The following is a 14,228-nucleotide window of genomic DNA, read 5'->3' as shown; positions in this document are numbered from 1 at the left end:
GTCTTCATCATCGTATTCTACTCCGTAGAAAGTCGAAGTGGCTTCATCCCAGCTTGAGTCAGACCATCTCCAAATCCCTCCCAGTACCAAATTTGCAAAGTCTTAGTAAACACCTTCCAACAGCCCGCACCCACGCTTGCGCACAATTGCCCAAACGCAGGCCTCCAGCCTGAAAGGGAACCTTAAGGACACGCCCCCGAAGCGCAACCTCTTTAAATTTTAAAACTAAGGCCCAAGCCAATGAATGTTAAGTTTCTCCGGGAACACAGTGCCCCACTCACAGCCACGCCCTCCACCAATCAGGTGGAGAGCTTCTCCGTCGCCCTTCCAATCAGCGCCAAGGATGGATGTTACTCGCGTAAGTTACGTAAGGCAAGCGACCAATAGGAGCTGACTTTGGGGGCTGACTCCGCCAATTGCAGGAGCACTTGGAGAGCGCGGGAGCTTTTCCACCAGGGCTCCTGAGGGAAGCGGTGAATGGCGCTGGTTCTCGGAAGCTAGGGCCGAGAAGAGAGCCGCGCGGGTCCCAGCCGGAGCCCCGGGGCGGCTGCGCGGCCGACATGGCCTGCTGTCACAATGTTATGCTGCTGCTGGACACCGCGGGCGGTGCCGCCGGCCGGAGTCCGGTCCGGCGGGCCGCCCTGCGCCTCCTCACCTACCTGAGTTGTCGTTTCGGCCTACCCAGGGTCCGCTGGGCCTTCAAGTTCTTTGACTCTGAGGGGGCGCGGAGCTGGCCGTCCCGCGTGTCTGACTTCCGCGAACTGGGGGCCCGCTCCTGGGAGGACTTCGAGGAGGAGCTGGACGCTAGGCTCGGGGACGGCGGCCACGGCGCCCACCTGCCGGGCCCGGCGCCCAGGGCCAGCCACACGCACAGCGCCCTGATGGAGACGCTGCTGGACTACCAGTGGGACCGGCCCGAGATCACGTCGCCCACGAAGCCGATCCTGCGCAGCAGCGGGAGGAGGCTGCTGGACGTGGAGGGCGAGGCCAAGGAGGACGAGACTGCTCTCGGGGGCTTTGTGAACGCGGTCTTCCTGCTGGCCGCCTGTCCGCATTCCGAGAGGGAGCTGCTGCAGTTCGTGTCCGGCTGCGAGGCCCAGGCCCAGCGCCTGCCGCCTCCCCCTAAGCAGGTGATGGAGAAGTTGCTGCCCAAGAGAGTCCAGGAAGTCATGATCGCCCGAAAAATCACCTTGTACTGGCTGGATACCACCGAGTGGCCTAAGGTAAGCTCGTGGTAAACTCGGACTTGGCGCACGGTGCCCTGCTGGTTGACCAGAACCTGGCAGCGTCTGCAGAGCAGGCGGGAGACCCAGAACGAGACTAGCGTGACCAGCATGTGTCCCTTCAGAAGGGAAGACCTGTGGTCACAAACTGGGACGATAGGTAGGTCCTTGGTACATAATAAGGTAAGCATTTAAGGCCCTTCACCATTTGGGCCCTTATCTGCCTTCCCAGGTTCTGTTTTTCCTACACACGACGAATGCTCCGGCATATTGAAGCATCGTTTAGTCGGTCAACAAATATTGACTGCGTGTTCTGTCTTATAGGTCACCCCGAATGCCAGTGCTCACTCTTCCATGCCGGTCTCAACTTCTCTCTAACGCCTTGCCCGTGGCAACTACTCAGTCTCAACTTGTGAATTTCCGTGCACTTTTGTGGCACTTACCCTTTCCCCATTATATGTTCCAATTGTGCAAGTCTCTCACCTTCCATCTAGTCTAAAAATACCTCAGAGACAAGCACACACACACCTTTGTATCCCCTGCAGAGGCATATTGAACATTGTAGGAGTTAGTAAATATTTGTTGACCAAAGGAATAAATTTAGGTACTCACAGTCGTAAATGGCTCATTTGGATTTTTGTTGAGGTATTGGGGCCCCTGCTTCTGTTAGGTACCCTGAGATAAGTATTTTTTTTTTTAAGATTTTATTTACTTGAGAAAGAGAACGAGTGGGGGAGGGGCAGAGGGAGAAGCGGACTCCTTGCAGAGCAGGGAGCCCCCCCACCCAGAGGGCTGAATCCCAGGACCCCGAGAGATCATGACCCAGGCGCCTGATAAGTATGTATTTTTAACCCCACCATTTTCCTCCTGTCACATTCATTTAATTAACAAATAGTCATTGAGAAGCCATCGCACCGAGTACCTAGTACACTGTTAAAGCGGAGGGTGTGGTGGTCAGCTGAGGTGGTTTACCTCCTAGTAAGGAAGATACATTAAACAGATAAGAATAAACCGGTGAGCAAGAGTTGGTAGAAGGGTGTGTGTGTGGGGGGGGAATGACTTGAACAGGAAGGTTGGGAAAGAACATTCCAGGCAAAGAGCAGGTGTGAAGATTTGTACTGGAAAGGAGCTTAGTTTGTTTCAGAAAGCACATGTCTCTAGGGCCTAGGCAGTAAAAGCGCAGATTTTTTTCAGATTGATGGGCAGCGGCTTAACCAGATGAAAGATGTGATTCCACTTACTGGAAACACATGTGAGTAAACTAGGAGTGGGTTAAATTGCAAGATTACAAATGGAAAATGAGCAGGTACTTAATAATATGCGTTGTTAAAATTTCCAACATGCTTTCACATACAAAGCCCCCCAAAGATGTGGTAAATGCAAAATAAGGCTGCAGTGGCTTAGAAAAGAAAAGGAAAGAACGAAGGTGTTTAAGGGGATTGTAAACATTTGATGGAGAAAATGTAATCCTAGAACTTAAAATTTGTTAAGGCAGCAAATCAAGTGCTGGACATAGTACACAACACATAACTGCTTGATTTGGGATAATTGATACTAAATCACACCAAAGACTTTATTCTGGAATTAAATCAAATACTGGCTAGAAATAAATCTTAGCAGATGGGGCTTGGAGATTCTCCTTTTTCTCTTTTTGGAATAGCATTACAGTAAGTAGATTGACAGTATCTTTTTAAACATCTCTTCCAGTTCTGACATCCCACCATCTGAGGGGGTGGGTCTTCTCTGAGGCTTCCCTTCTGACATCTGCTATGTTGTTTACCCTAAGAAAATGCCCATAAAAAAACTTTTCTGGAATTTTTTTTTTCTGGCGAAGATTCATCTTTTCCTCTTGAAAAAGCCCAGCCACACTGCCGAGACCGAAGGGAGCTTTAGGTTCTGTCCTTGGAGAGCTCTCACTACAGGGGTAGAAAGAAGGGAAGGAGAGAAAATCCAGGTCCTGTCTTGAGGAGTTCACAGCCTGGGAAACAGAACTGGAAGAAACAGAACCTGGGCTCAGACTGGGGGAGGAGGGATCCAAGCACAGAACTCTTGCAGGATAGAAGAGAGCATAGGAGACCTCTGGCATGCTTTCGAGTCTGATTTATTCAACACACATTTATTACATATCTGCTAGGTGTGCTGGATGTACCATTAGTGAACCAGACAGATATAGTTCCTGCTCTCTTGGACTTTATAGTCTTTTTTTTTTTTTTCAAGATTTTATTTTTTTTAGGTAATCTACACCCAATGTGGGGCTCAAACCCCGATACCAAGAGTCCTATGCTCTACTGACTGAGCCAACCAGGTGCCCCTGCATTTATAGTCTTGTGGACATTTATAAATCTCTAAATTTGAAACTGTCACTAAGACTTGTCTCTCCTTTAATCTGTAATATGAATAAAAATGAAATATGTAACCATACTCTATTAGTGATTTTTTTTAAAATCATGTGCATATATTCTCATCAAAAGTTGATGTCTTTTTCAACTCTTATTAAAGCTTTACCTTTCAGTTGATAAGCAGATTTTTTTTTCCTGGCCGTCCTCTAGCCAGAATTTCTAACAATCTCAACAAATTTTTTGTTTCCCTTTGGCAGAAAATCCTAATCAGGATCTATGGTATATGGACTAGTACTATTCTCCCCCATAGCAGTGAGCACAGGCATGGACATATGGAAGGTAATAGCAAATATTAATTGATTAATTTCCAAACTGGCATGTATAACTGGAACAAAAGTTTTACAGTATATTGTTTATCTTCACTGCACGAGATATTTTCTCTTGTGCTCTGATATTTTCTATTCTGGTTTTCGTTGATGCTGATCATGAGCCAGTCATTTGAACTATCAAAAGATCCATCCAAGTCCACCAAAGGGTCATGACTCTCATTTTAAAAGCACTATCCAAGATAGTTCTTGGTTTTTGGACTAGTCTATTCTTACCTTGCTGTGACCTTGGGCACTCTTATGCCCCTTTTTGAACTTGAATATAGGAAACATTTGGGGATGACCTGGAAGATCTCACATTCCATAGCAATTTATGGTCTATAGTTGTTAACTCCCGTGGAGTAGACAAACACCGTGATAATTGTATTTTGAGGTAGGCGCTCTTCTGTCATGTTCCTATATTACTTGAATATTGTCATGTTATATTGTGATACTGAGTTAAATATTTCATGTTATTGTGGTTTTATTCACTCTACCCCCAACTTTAAGATTCTGGATGACTGGGACTAGGTCCTGCTAATCCATGGCATATGAACTTTGCTCAATAAAAGTTTGTTAAAAGAAGGTTGAATGAACAATTGTGTGTGAGGAAATAAAGACTGGCACAGAGAACACAGGATTTGAGCTAGATTACCCAAGTTGGAGAAGAAGGGGAAGCACGGGAAACAGAATGAACCAAAGCATGGCAGATAAAATACAGCTTGTTCAAGAAACAGTAAATGGTTCAGTGTGCCTGGAAGGTAGCAATGGGTGAGGGAAGATAATGTGTTTGGAAAGGTTGTTTAGGGTTGGGGTATGCCCGAGAATTACTGTATCATGGAGGCAGCAGAAAGCCCTTGAAAGCTTTATAGAGAAGTAGCACGATCAGATTCATGATTTGGAAGAATCCTTAGAGCAACGTGGAGGACAGATGAAAGGCAGAACACAGACTGGAGCGGCTGTAAGTAAGAGTCCAGGGGAGAGATGATAGGGGCTGTAGTGAGAGCAGGCTCTACAGTAATGGGGTACTGGCCGTTTGTGTGTGGCTTAATACAATAAGTGAATAATTTGATCCTTTAAGGTAGTTGTCTACTTTTTCCTGCTCTCCCCAAGCTTTATTTATGGATGCCTCATTATAACCACCTGAATTTCTTTGTAATTTTTATTTTAGTTGTGGGAATCCCCGGACCACCTTGGGTACTGGACAGTGTGTGAACTGCTCCATTTTGTAGGAGGCACTATCTTACCGTCCGAAACTTTCAGCCAGGATTGTACTAAAGCTGGGAAAATACTGCTTGGTAGTGAAAAAAAGCTGGCAAGTGAATCTTCCCTCTCTTCATGGATTTCAACTCTGCCACCTGATGCCACTTTAAACTGTTTGCTCTATAATTCTGCATACGAAGCCTCATTTCCACGGATGGAAGGAACATTATTTCTCCCTGTTGAAGGTAAGCAAATACTCCTTTGGGGGGCTTTATGGTCTCAGGTACATAGATTTCTTCAAGGCAAGCCCATGCTTTTCACTTCTTTAGAGTCTCCAACAGCCTGGGCACTCGATTAATGCTTGTAATTAAAAGGTGTCTGTGCAGAATCAGGTACCACAGGAAAGCATCGAACACGGGCCCAGTATAACTGCCAGCCCATCTACAAAAAGAACTAGTGAGTGGTTTTTAAAGAATTTCCCAGCTGTTGAAAAGAAGGATAATACTGTTCAGGTGCCCAAGCAAAGTGGTGGTATGATTTCCTGCCTCATAGAACAGACTGATAAATGGAAGACCATAGAGAAGCAATGAGTGATTAAGAGAAGAAATAACAACTTAAACAGCAGCCTCTGAAAATGGTGCTTGTTACCAGGGAGAGCCAACTTGTTAGACTCTTCATAAGTTTACTATATGATCTGCTGTATAGTGAATCTCATTTCTGAATCCCATATCCACACAGGAGTCTACTCTGTAGAGATGTATGCATAAAATCATGTTATATACATTGTGTGCAGTTTAAGGAAATTTAAGAGTAGTTTTGTTTAAGCAGTTTTGTCATATGTATTCTTTAGAATTTGATGTGGTACGCTGTATTTTACGGATTTAAGCAGTGTTGTCTTTTTTGTAAGTCACGAGTATTGCTTGAATACTTATTTCTAAGGCATAATTATTGAGAAGTTCTGACCTTTAGTTCGACCCTTGTGATCCCGTTCATATGTAGCTCTTCCTGTAGAACGGAGTGCACTTGCTCCGCTAGCCTGTTTGCAGTGGGATGAGGGTTGAAGTGTGAATGACAATACTAGTATCACACTGACAGTCTCATTTTTTTCTTCTATTAACTCTATTTTTAGCAATGATTACATTATAATTTTAATATTCCTTATTTCTAACAGGCAAAGAGGCTCCAGAAACATGGACAGTCACCCTAGAGCCCTTGGCCATGCATCAGAGACATTTTCAGAAACCAGTCAGAATTCTTCTAAAAGGCACGGCAAGCCAGTGGTCTCTCCCAGCAAGTAGCACTTTGGGCACTGAGAGCTGGATGCTGCGAAGTCCAGAGGAGAACACAACTCAGCGGCTGTTGTTTCAGCAGCTGGTAAGCAGGCTGACTGCTGAAGAGTTACACCTGGTAGGTACTGGCGCCTGCGAAATTATTCTTGTCTCAAAACACACTGGTGAGGTGGGGCGCCTGGGTAGCGCAGTCGTTAGGCGTCTGCCTTCGGCTCAGGGCGTGATCCCGGAGTTCCGGGATCGAGTCCCACATCGGGCTTCTCCGCTGGGAGCCTGCTTCTTCCTCTCCCACTCCCCCTGCTTGTGTTCCCTCTCTCGCTGGCTGTCTATCTCTGTCAAATATATAAATTAAAAAAAAAATCTTAAAAAAATAAAATAAAAAAAACACACTGGTGAGGTGAAATGAGTGTATTTATGAAGTGCCAAGGATTGTTCTACATGAAGTAGTTTCAGTGACACCTGTCGCACATGATAGTGCTCCTTAGTGAAGAAACAGTTTATAAAATTGCATGTACCTTGACTCCAATGAAGTTAAATTATATTCATATGGGGGGATAAAAAAAGCAGTGGGCTGAATGGGCAGCATTAGTTTAGGGTGGTGAACAAATGCCTGGTTTCTCCTTATTTTGTAGATGTTCTATGATATATTTATTAACTTTATAAATTAAATATCATTTTTTAAAAGCCCTACACTGTAAAATTAATGCAGTAGTGTTCAGTAGTTACACAAACTTAGAAATGTCTTCTGAAAAATACATATATACCCAGATTTGATTGAAAGGTAGTGGTTATTTTTAAACAACCAGCAAATTTCTTACCTTACTTTGTCTTTTGCCTTTATTACCTCAGAAGGCTTCTATCTTTCGGATCCCATTGTGAGACACTTAGAAAAACCGATATCCCTGAACCGATATTATTCTAAGAGTTGCGTGTTCTAATAGAGCACTGGGTCGGGAGTCAGGTGGTCTGGATTGGGTCTCAGCTCTGCTGCCCAACCCTGTGATCTGAGTAAATCCCTTAAGTGGTAGTATTGCCTCACGGATAAGGGTATGGGTTTCAAATTCATATGCGCTTGGTTTCTGCATCTTACTAACTGGGTGACTTTAAACAGGTTATTTATTTCTCAGCCTCAATTCCTCCTCTGTAAAATGGAGGTAATGATCATTTTTACCTCAGAGTGAGGTTGTGAGATCCTCAGTTGTGAGGACTCAGTGAGTTATAATCACATAATAAGTGCTTAGTAAATATTCCTGGTAACCTTAGGTTTTTCCTATTTGTAAATTGAGAGGTTAGGATTATATAGTCACTAAATTCAATTCTAGCACTAATAGCCATCCAGCCTGTCTTTTCCACAGTTTTCTCTTTTATAATAATAATCATCAGGGGAAACTGTCACCTTTTACTAAGCTACATTCTTCTTTAGCCATAGGACGACAGTCTTCTCAACTAATTAGAGCTTCTGATGTAGGTTGCCAGTGTGGACCCTGGTGAAGGCTGGCCCCCCTTCGCGGGAGTTATTTCCCCCCTCTCTACCAATGCTACAATTCTCACCGTGTTCCGCACTGAGGAGGCTGAATTTCAAAGACATTTTTTCCAAGCAGCTGTGGCAGAGAGCCCCCAGGATACAGCTTCCCTTCTTTCTGATGTTGTGGATATTGTATTGAATCAGATTCACAATTCACTCGAAGATCCTGCCACCTGCGGTAAGTTTCTGAACCAATAACTAACATACTCCAGGGCAGTGGCTTATAGTTTTTTTCACCATCAGAATTTTTTTTCACTGTGCTCTTAGTAGAACCCCAGTATCTATTATAAAACAGATAAAAGCAAGCTACAATACTTCAGGCAATGTAAATCATCATTATTTATAGAAATCCTAAAGCACTTCTGAGGAGTCCAAAGGCTCTGTGAGACTGGTTTGAAACCAGAGGTATAAGATGACACTTGGATTACTATATTTAATGAAGACTGCATATGAAGCTATTGTGATTCTGTCTACCTCCAGTTTGTTGCACTGTTACTAATACAACACAAACCTTATTTATGGTAGCTAGATAGAAATATCAATTTGATACTTATTCCATTAATTTATTCGACAGATTTATTGAGTGGCTGCTATGTCAGGCACTGTTTAATGGAAATGTATCAGAGAACAAAATAGATAAAAGTCTCTGTTCTTAGAGAGTGTATCATCTAGTCTGGGGAAACAAGACAATAAATAAGGAGATTGCATAGTATGTTTGAAAGAGATAAGTGCCATTGTAATAAAGCAGGAAAAAAGGAATGGGGAGTGTAAGGGGTGGGAGGGTTGCAGTTTTAAACAGGCTTTGTTGAAAAAGTAATATTTGAGCAAAGGCTTGAAGGCAGTGATACGGGGACAACATTGCTGATAGAGGCAACCGCAAGCATGAAGACTCTGAGAAGGGCGTGTGTCTGGAATGTTTGAGGAACCGTGCGCAAGCCTGTGTTTGTACATTGTTGGGGTAGCATTTTTCATAGACCACATGGGCCCGTTGGAATTGGTGATCTGGATGAAGGAATGTTGTTAGTGATGTGGCTTTGTGTGTCATTTGTAAGAATGCCGCCTGTCCAAGGGAGGAGCAAGTGCTTGAATTTTCCGCTTTGGTCCTAATGCCTCTTTTTCTCTCCTTCCTCTCCTGTCTCTGCTCCTGTCCCTGTAGCTGCTCCTGTTCCAGAGTGGGCCCAGCAGGAGCTTGGCCGCTCCGCTCCCTGGAGTGCAGCTGTTGTGGAAAAGTGGTTTCCTTGCTCTAACCTTAGTGGTGCCAGTTCAAGTTTGATGGAGTCGTTTTGGTAAAACTTTTTTATTTCTCTGGATATTGATGGATGAAATCAGCTCTCACTTATCTGCATATGGGTTTGTTTGTTTAGCATACCACATTTTCTTAGTATAGTCCAATAATATTAAAAACTAATTGAACATGGAGAATGTTGTTTAATGGTTATAGAGTTTCAGTTTTACAAGATGCAGAGAGTTCTGGAGACTCATGGAGGTGATGGTAGCACAACATTATGAATTTACTTAATACCCCTGAACTGTGTACTTAAAAGTGATTAGCATGTTACATTCATGGTATGTATATTTTACCCCGATAAAAAAAAAATTGGAAAAATTTAATTACAAAAGTAAAATGCACTCATTATGGAAGTCAGAAAATACTTAGTATTAAATCTCAGTAAAAAAAGAAAAATAACATTTGTGTAATGCAGCTGAGTTTATGCTTCAAGGAAGATTTATAGAACTTAAACTATCTTTTAAGGAAGAAAAGTTAAAAACCAGTTAAGGCTCCAGTACAGGAAATAACACAAAGGAGTAAACCCAAAAGATAAGACCGTAATCAAGATAAGAACAAACATGAATCACAGAAAATAAACAATAGAAATCAAACGTAAAGTGATTCTTTGAGAAGCCAAATAAAATAGAATTATCTATAGCAAAATCGAGCAGTGTTTTTGTTTTTGCTTGGTTTTTTTGTTTTTGTTTAAGATTTTATTTATTTGACAGCACACAAAAGCAGGGGAAGTGGCAGGCAGAGGGAGAGGGAGAGAGCAGGAAGCCTGATGTGGGGCTCGATCCCAAAGGCAGACGCCTAACCGACTGAGCCACCTGGGCACAAACCATATTAGGAATGTAAAAGAGGGTTGCCCAGGGCTCAGTTAGTTTAGAGTCTGATTCTTGGTTTTGGCTCAGGTCATGATCTCAGGGTTGTGGGATCGAGCCCTGCATCAGGCTCTGTGCTCAGCAGGGAGTCTGCTTGAGAGTGTCTCTCTGCCCCTGCCAGCTCCAACCCCCCCCCCGACAGTAAATAAATCTTAAAAAAAACAAAAAAAGGAAAAGAAAAAGAAATGTAAGAGATATAGAAGAAATTCAAAATAATATTAAGAGGTAAAGTTAAGGTTTATTTTTGCCACAGAGATAACCAGTTGTTCCAACACCATTTGTTAAGCGATAGTCTTTTTCTCATTGAATTTCTGTGGCACCTTTGTCGAAATCAGTTCACCACCATCATGTAGGTCTAGTTCTGAAAAGAATCTAGTCCAGACAGTGTGTTAATATCACATTGTCTTGAGTACTGAAGTCAGGTAGTCTTAGTCCTCTCAACTTTGCTTTGACTATTCTAGATCCTTTGCATTTCCATGTAAATTATAGAATCGGTCTATTTCCACCAGAAAAGCCTCCTGGGATTTTTGACCAAGAGTGCACAGAGTCTAGGTCAATTTGGGAAGAATTGACTTAATAACGAGTCTTCTGATTCATGAACATACGTCAGCTTAAAAGGGCTAAGACAGAACAGGTGCACTTTACCCTATAAGATAGCAATGTTTACCATGAAGCTCTAATGAGTAAGGCAGTGTGGTATTGGTGCAATGATCAACAGACCCATGCAACAGTACGATGCCCCCAAAATGACCCACACCTATATGGGAGCTCAGCATATGACCAAGGCAAAGTTATAAATCTGGGAAAGAATAGACTGTTCAATAAATGGTGGTGTGACAATTGGCTCTCTAGAAGAAAAAAGATAAAAATTAGATTTCTACTTCACAGTATACACAATGATAAATTCCATATAAATTTTTTTTAAGGATTTTTTTTATTTATTTATGTGACATTGAGACAGCTAGCGGGAGAGGGAACACAACTGGGGAGAGGGAGAGGAAGAAGCAGGCTCATAGCGGAGGAGCCCGACGTGGGGCTCGATCCCGGAACGCTGGGATCACGCCCTGAGCCGAAGGCCGACGCTTAACGACTGCGCTACCCAGGCGCCTCAAATTCCGTATAAATTTTTAAAAACAAATGTAAAAAGTATGGGGCGCCTGGGTGGCACAGCAGTTGGGCACCTGCCTTCGGCTCAGGGCGTGATCCCGGCGTTCTGGGATCGAGCCCCACATCGGGATCCTCCGCTATGAGCCTGCTTCTTCCTCTCCCACTCCCCCTGCTTGTGTTCCCTCTCTCGCTGACTGTCTCTATCTCTGTTAAATAAATGGATGGAATCTTTAAAAAAAAAAATGTAAAAAGTAAAACTTTAAAATCGTAAGAAGGGAAAACACAGGAGTAGTTCAGGCTGGGAATGGATTTCTTACAGAAAACCACAAGCATTCAAACCATGAAGGAAAATAGGTGACTGTAATTTAAAATTTTCTGTATGATGAAAAGGACTCGTCATTGGCCTGGGTGGCTATAATCCATATAACAAAGGATTAGTATCTTAATTAGTACAGAGCTTCTAAAAATCAACAAGGAAAAGATAAGCAATTGGGCAAAGAAAGTGAACAAGCAGTTCATAAATGAAATCCAACAGCAGTAATTTGAAAAGCTAAGATACTCCGTTTTGGGGCACCTGGCTGGCTCAGTCCGAAGGACATGTGACTCTTGATGTCAGGGTCCTGAGTTCAAGCTCCATATTGGGCATAGAGCTTACTTAAAAAAAAAAAGTGATGCTCAGTTTAGGCAAATGGAAATGAAAATCACAATAAGAAAAACCCTGCGAGATGCTATTTTATACCCATTCAGTTGTCCCAGGTCAGCAAATCAGATCTAGCACACAGGGAAACAACACTTTAGACGACAGAAGTGTAAATGGTCACAACCATTTCAGAGAGCAGGTTGTATTCCTAGTAAAGCAGAAACTTCATGTATAGCCAGCAATTCCACTTGTATGTGTCTGCGTTAGAGAAGTTTTTGCACAAACTCGAAGAGAGCTACACTAGATTGTTCATTCCCAGTTGTTGAAAGTGAAAAAGTGGAAAGAACCAACTGTCTCTCGGTGGTGAAACGGATAAACAAAACTATGGTCTAGTTATATGATAGAATATTATAGATAGATTAGTAAAACTGAACAAACTAGAGCTATTTATGTGCTCATGAAAAATATGCTGAATACAGAAAAGTGCAAAAGGATGATGTAGGATAGTTTTAAAAACTTAGAATGTGTATAATAGCAGTTTATTTGGTTTTGGTACATATGTATGTCTCTATGAATAAACACAGGTCTAGGAATACCTCTGGAGGGAAGGGATGGGAAAAAATGGAGTAGGGCTTTTTTGTGTCTATAATGTTTAATTTCATTAAAAAATCTGAAGTACATAGGATAAACCATTAGTAAGTATTTAATCTTGCTGGGAGGTACATATCTAATGATGCTTTCTCTACTCTATATTTGAAAGGTTCATAAGTTCTAAAAAATTAACCGAAAAACAAACCGTCCCCTCAGAGAAAGGTGATCCCAAGCACACTTAGGGAGAATCAAGTCGGCTTCAGACCTGCTGCATGTGTGAAGCTGAGAGTCCCAGCAGGTTCAACTCCCGTCGCCATAACTTTTCCTGCTTTAAATCAAATAATATCACATAATAGACGATAGTGAAATACAAGTAATAAATTTTGAAAGTTGTGCCATTCTCTTAGTTTGCTTAGTGACTGATATGTAGTCCTAGGCAGAAAAGGATTTGGTAACTAATCACCCCCTGCCCCACTTCATCCCCTCCTCATCAATTCCAGATTAGTTTACTACGATGTGGAAGAATTACTTAGAAGTCACTGTGACACTTAATATACTGTGTTACATCATCTCATACTTTAATGTATTGACACTGAGTAAAAAGTAACTATGGAATAGTTGCCTGCATTAGGCATGTACCCTAGGACGTTAAGAATCTTATTAATAAAGAAATCAATACTATATGTCATGATTAATGGTTTTGTGAACAGGTAGCTTCCATTCCTGAGTGTTTAAATCATAAGCGAGAAGAAAGGGACATTTTTCCTTCTGAGAAAAAAATATTTTTGAAGGCTTCTTGTGCGGACATCTTTTGATTAGCTTTTAAAAGGATAATGAATTTTGTTGTTAAAGCACTTTGGAAAAACCAGAATTTCAGCTTTATACTAGACATCTTGCCTTGTTCACAGGTTACTACAGTCTGCCTCATCTAATAAGGAAGAGTCTTCCAAAACTGAAAGTGAATTAACATGTTGCCTGTCTGAACTCTACCAGAGAAAGTCTCGAGAAGAATCCGCTCTGTCCCATCAGGAAGACAGCAGAAAGAAACGTATGCACATAGACTGTTTCTTGAGGCAGTCTTTTTTGAGTGTGTGTGTTTTAAAAGATTGGCATTCCCTAAAATGGGGTTGAAATGGTAACCGAATAGGAAAAGGACGAGTTCTTATATTTCAAATTTGAAAATGATTACATTAGTACAAAAGTGATGCTAAAAAATGGCCCACCATCCTATTTAATAAACCATTTCCGTTTTTAGTTATGACAGAAATATAAATCCAGCTTTGTGTACCGCTTATACATATTCATCTGCTACCTTGCCTTTTTTGTTACTATTCCACCCTCATTGCTTCACCAAATTTACAAAATTCTTACGTTGTCGAGCAGATTTTCAGTTTTTATCATTATAAATAATACTAGAGGGTACATCATGCATATGATTTATTCGTTGAGTGCCTGGCTTAGAATAAGTTGTCAGAAACAAGTTACTGTATCAAAAAGTGGAAGAAAGTAGCTTTGGATGCAGATTGCTGGGTTGCCTTTTCAGAAGAGTTCCGTCACAACTCCGACCATCAGGAAACACCAAAATAGGCCTGTTTGGCGTTCGCCTTACCTAAAATCATCGGGTCCTGTTGTGATGTTTAGTTTTGCAATTTTGGTTTAAAGAAGAGCTCTCTTTCTACTCCGTGTTGTAGGTACAAAGAGATGCAGGAACCACCCAACTGAGATCCTCCTGAAGGGATATACTTTATCTCAGTATTCTTTCACAGAATATGTGATCTGAATTAAAATGGTT

The 14,228-nt window shown here is 42.1% G+C and overlaps 1 protein-coding gene across 1 annotated transcript in view; it reads left to right on the top strand.

The window, feature by feature from the left end:
- The first annotated feature begins 433 nt into the window (after nucleotides 1–433).
- The window catches only part of TICRR (TOPBP1 interacting checkpoint and replication regulator), a 42,772-nt gene continuing 28,977 nt past the window's right edge, over nucleotides 434–14,228 (top strand). The window contains exons 1-6 of the mRNA XM_002919567.4: nucleotides 434–1,223; nucleotides 5,099–5,375; nucleotides 6,302–6,537; nucleotides 7,888–8,122; nucleotides 9,101–9,230; nucleotides 13,345–13,484. Of these exons, the coding sequence (XP_002919613.1) occupies nucleotides 561–1,223; nucleotides 5,099–5,375; nucleotides 6,302–6,537; nucleotides 7,888–8,122; nucleotides 9,101–9,230; nucleotides 13,345–13,484 (1,681 nt within the window). The 5' untranslated portion in view covers nucleotides 434–560. The remainder of the gene's footprint in view (nucleotides 1,224–5,098; nucleotides 5,376–6,301; nucleotides 6,538–7,887; nucleotides 8,123–9,100; nucleotides 9,231–13,344; nucleotides 13,485–14,228) is intronic.

Source organism: Ailuropoda melanoleuca, chromosome 9 (genome assembly GCF_002007445.2).
Source record: "Ailuropoda melanoleuca isolate Jingjing chromosome 9, ASM200744v2, whole genome shotgun sequence".
NCBI lineage: Eukaryota > Metazoa > Chordata > Mammalia > Carnivora > Ursidae > Ailuropoda > Ailuropoda melanoleuca.
The sequence above is the reverse complement of the archived record's forward strand: the minus strand, read 5'-3'. Positions and strand labels throughout refer to the sequence as shown.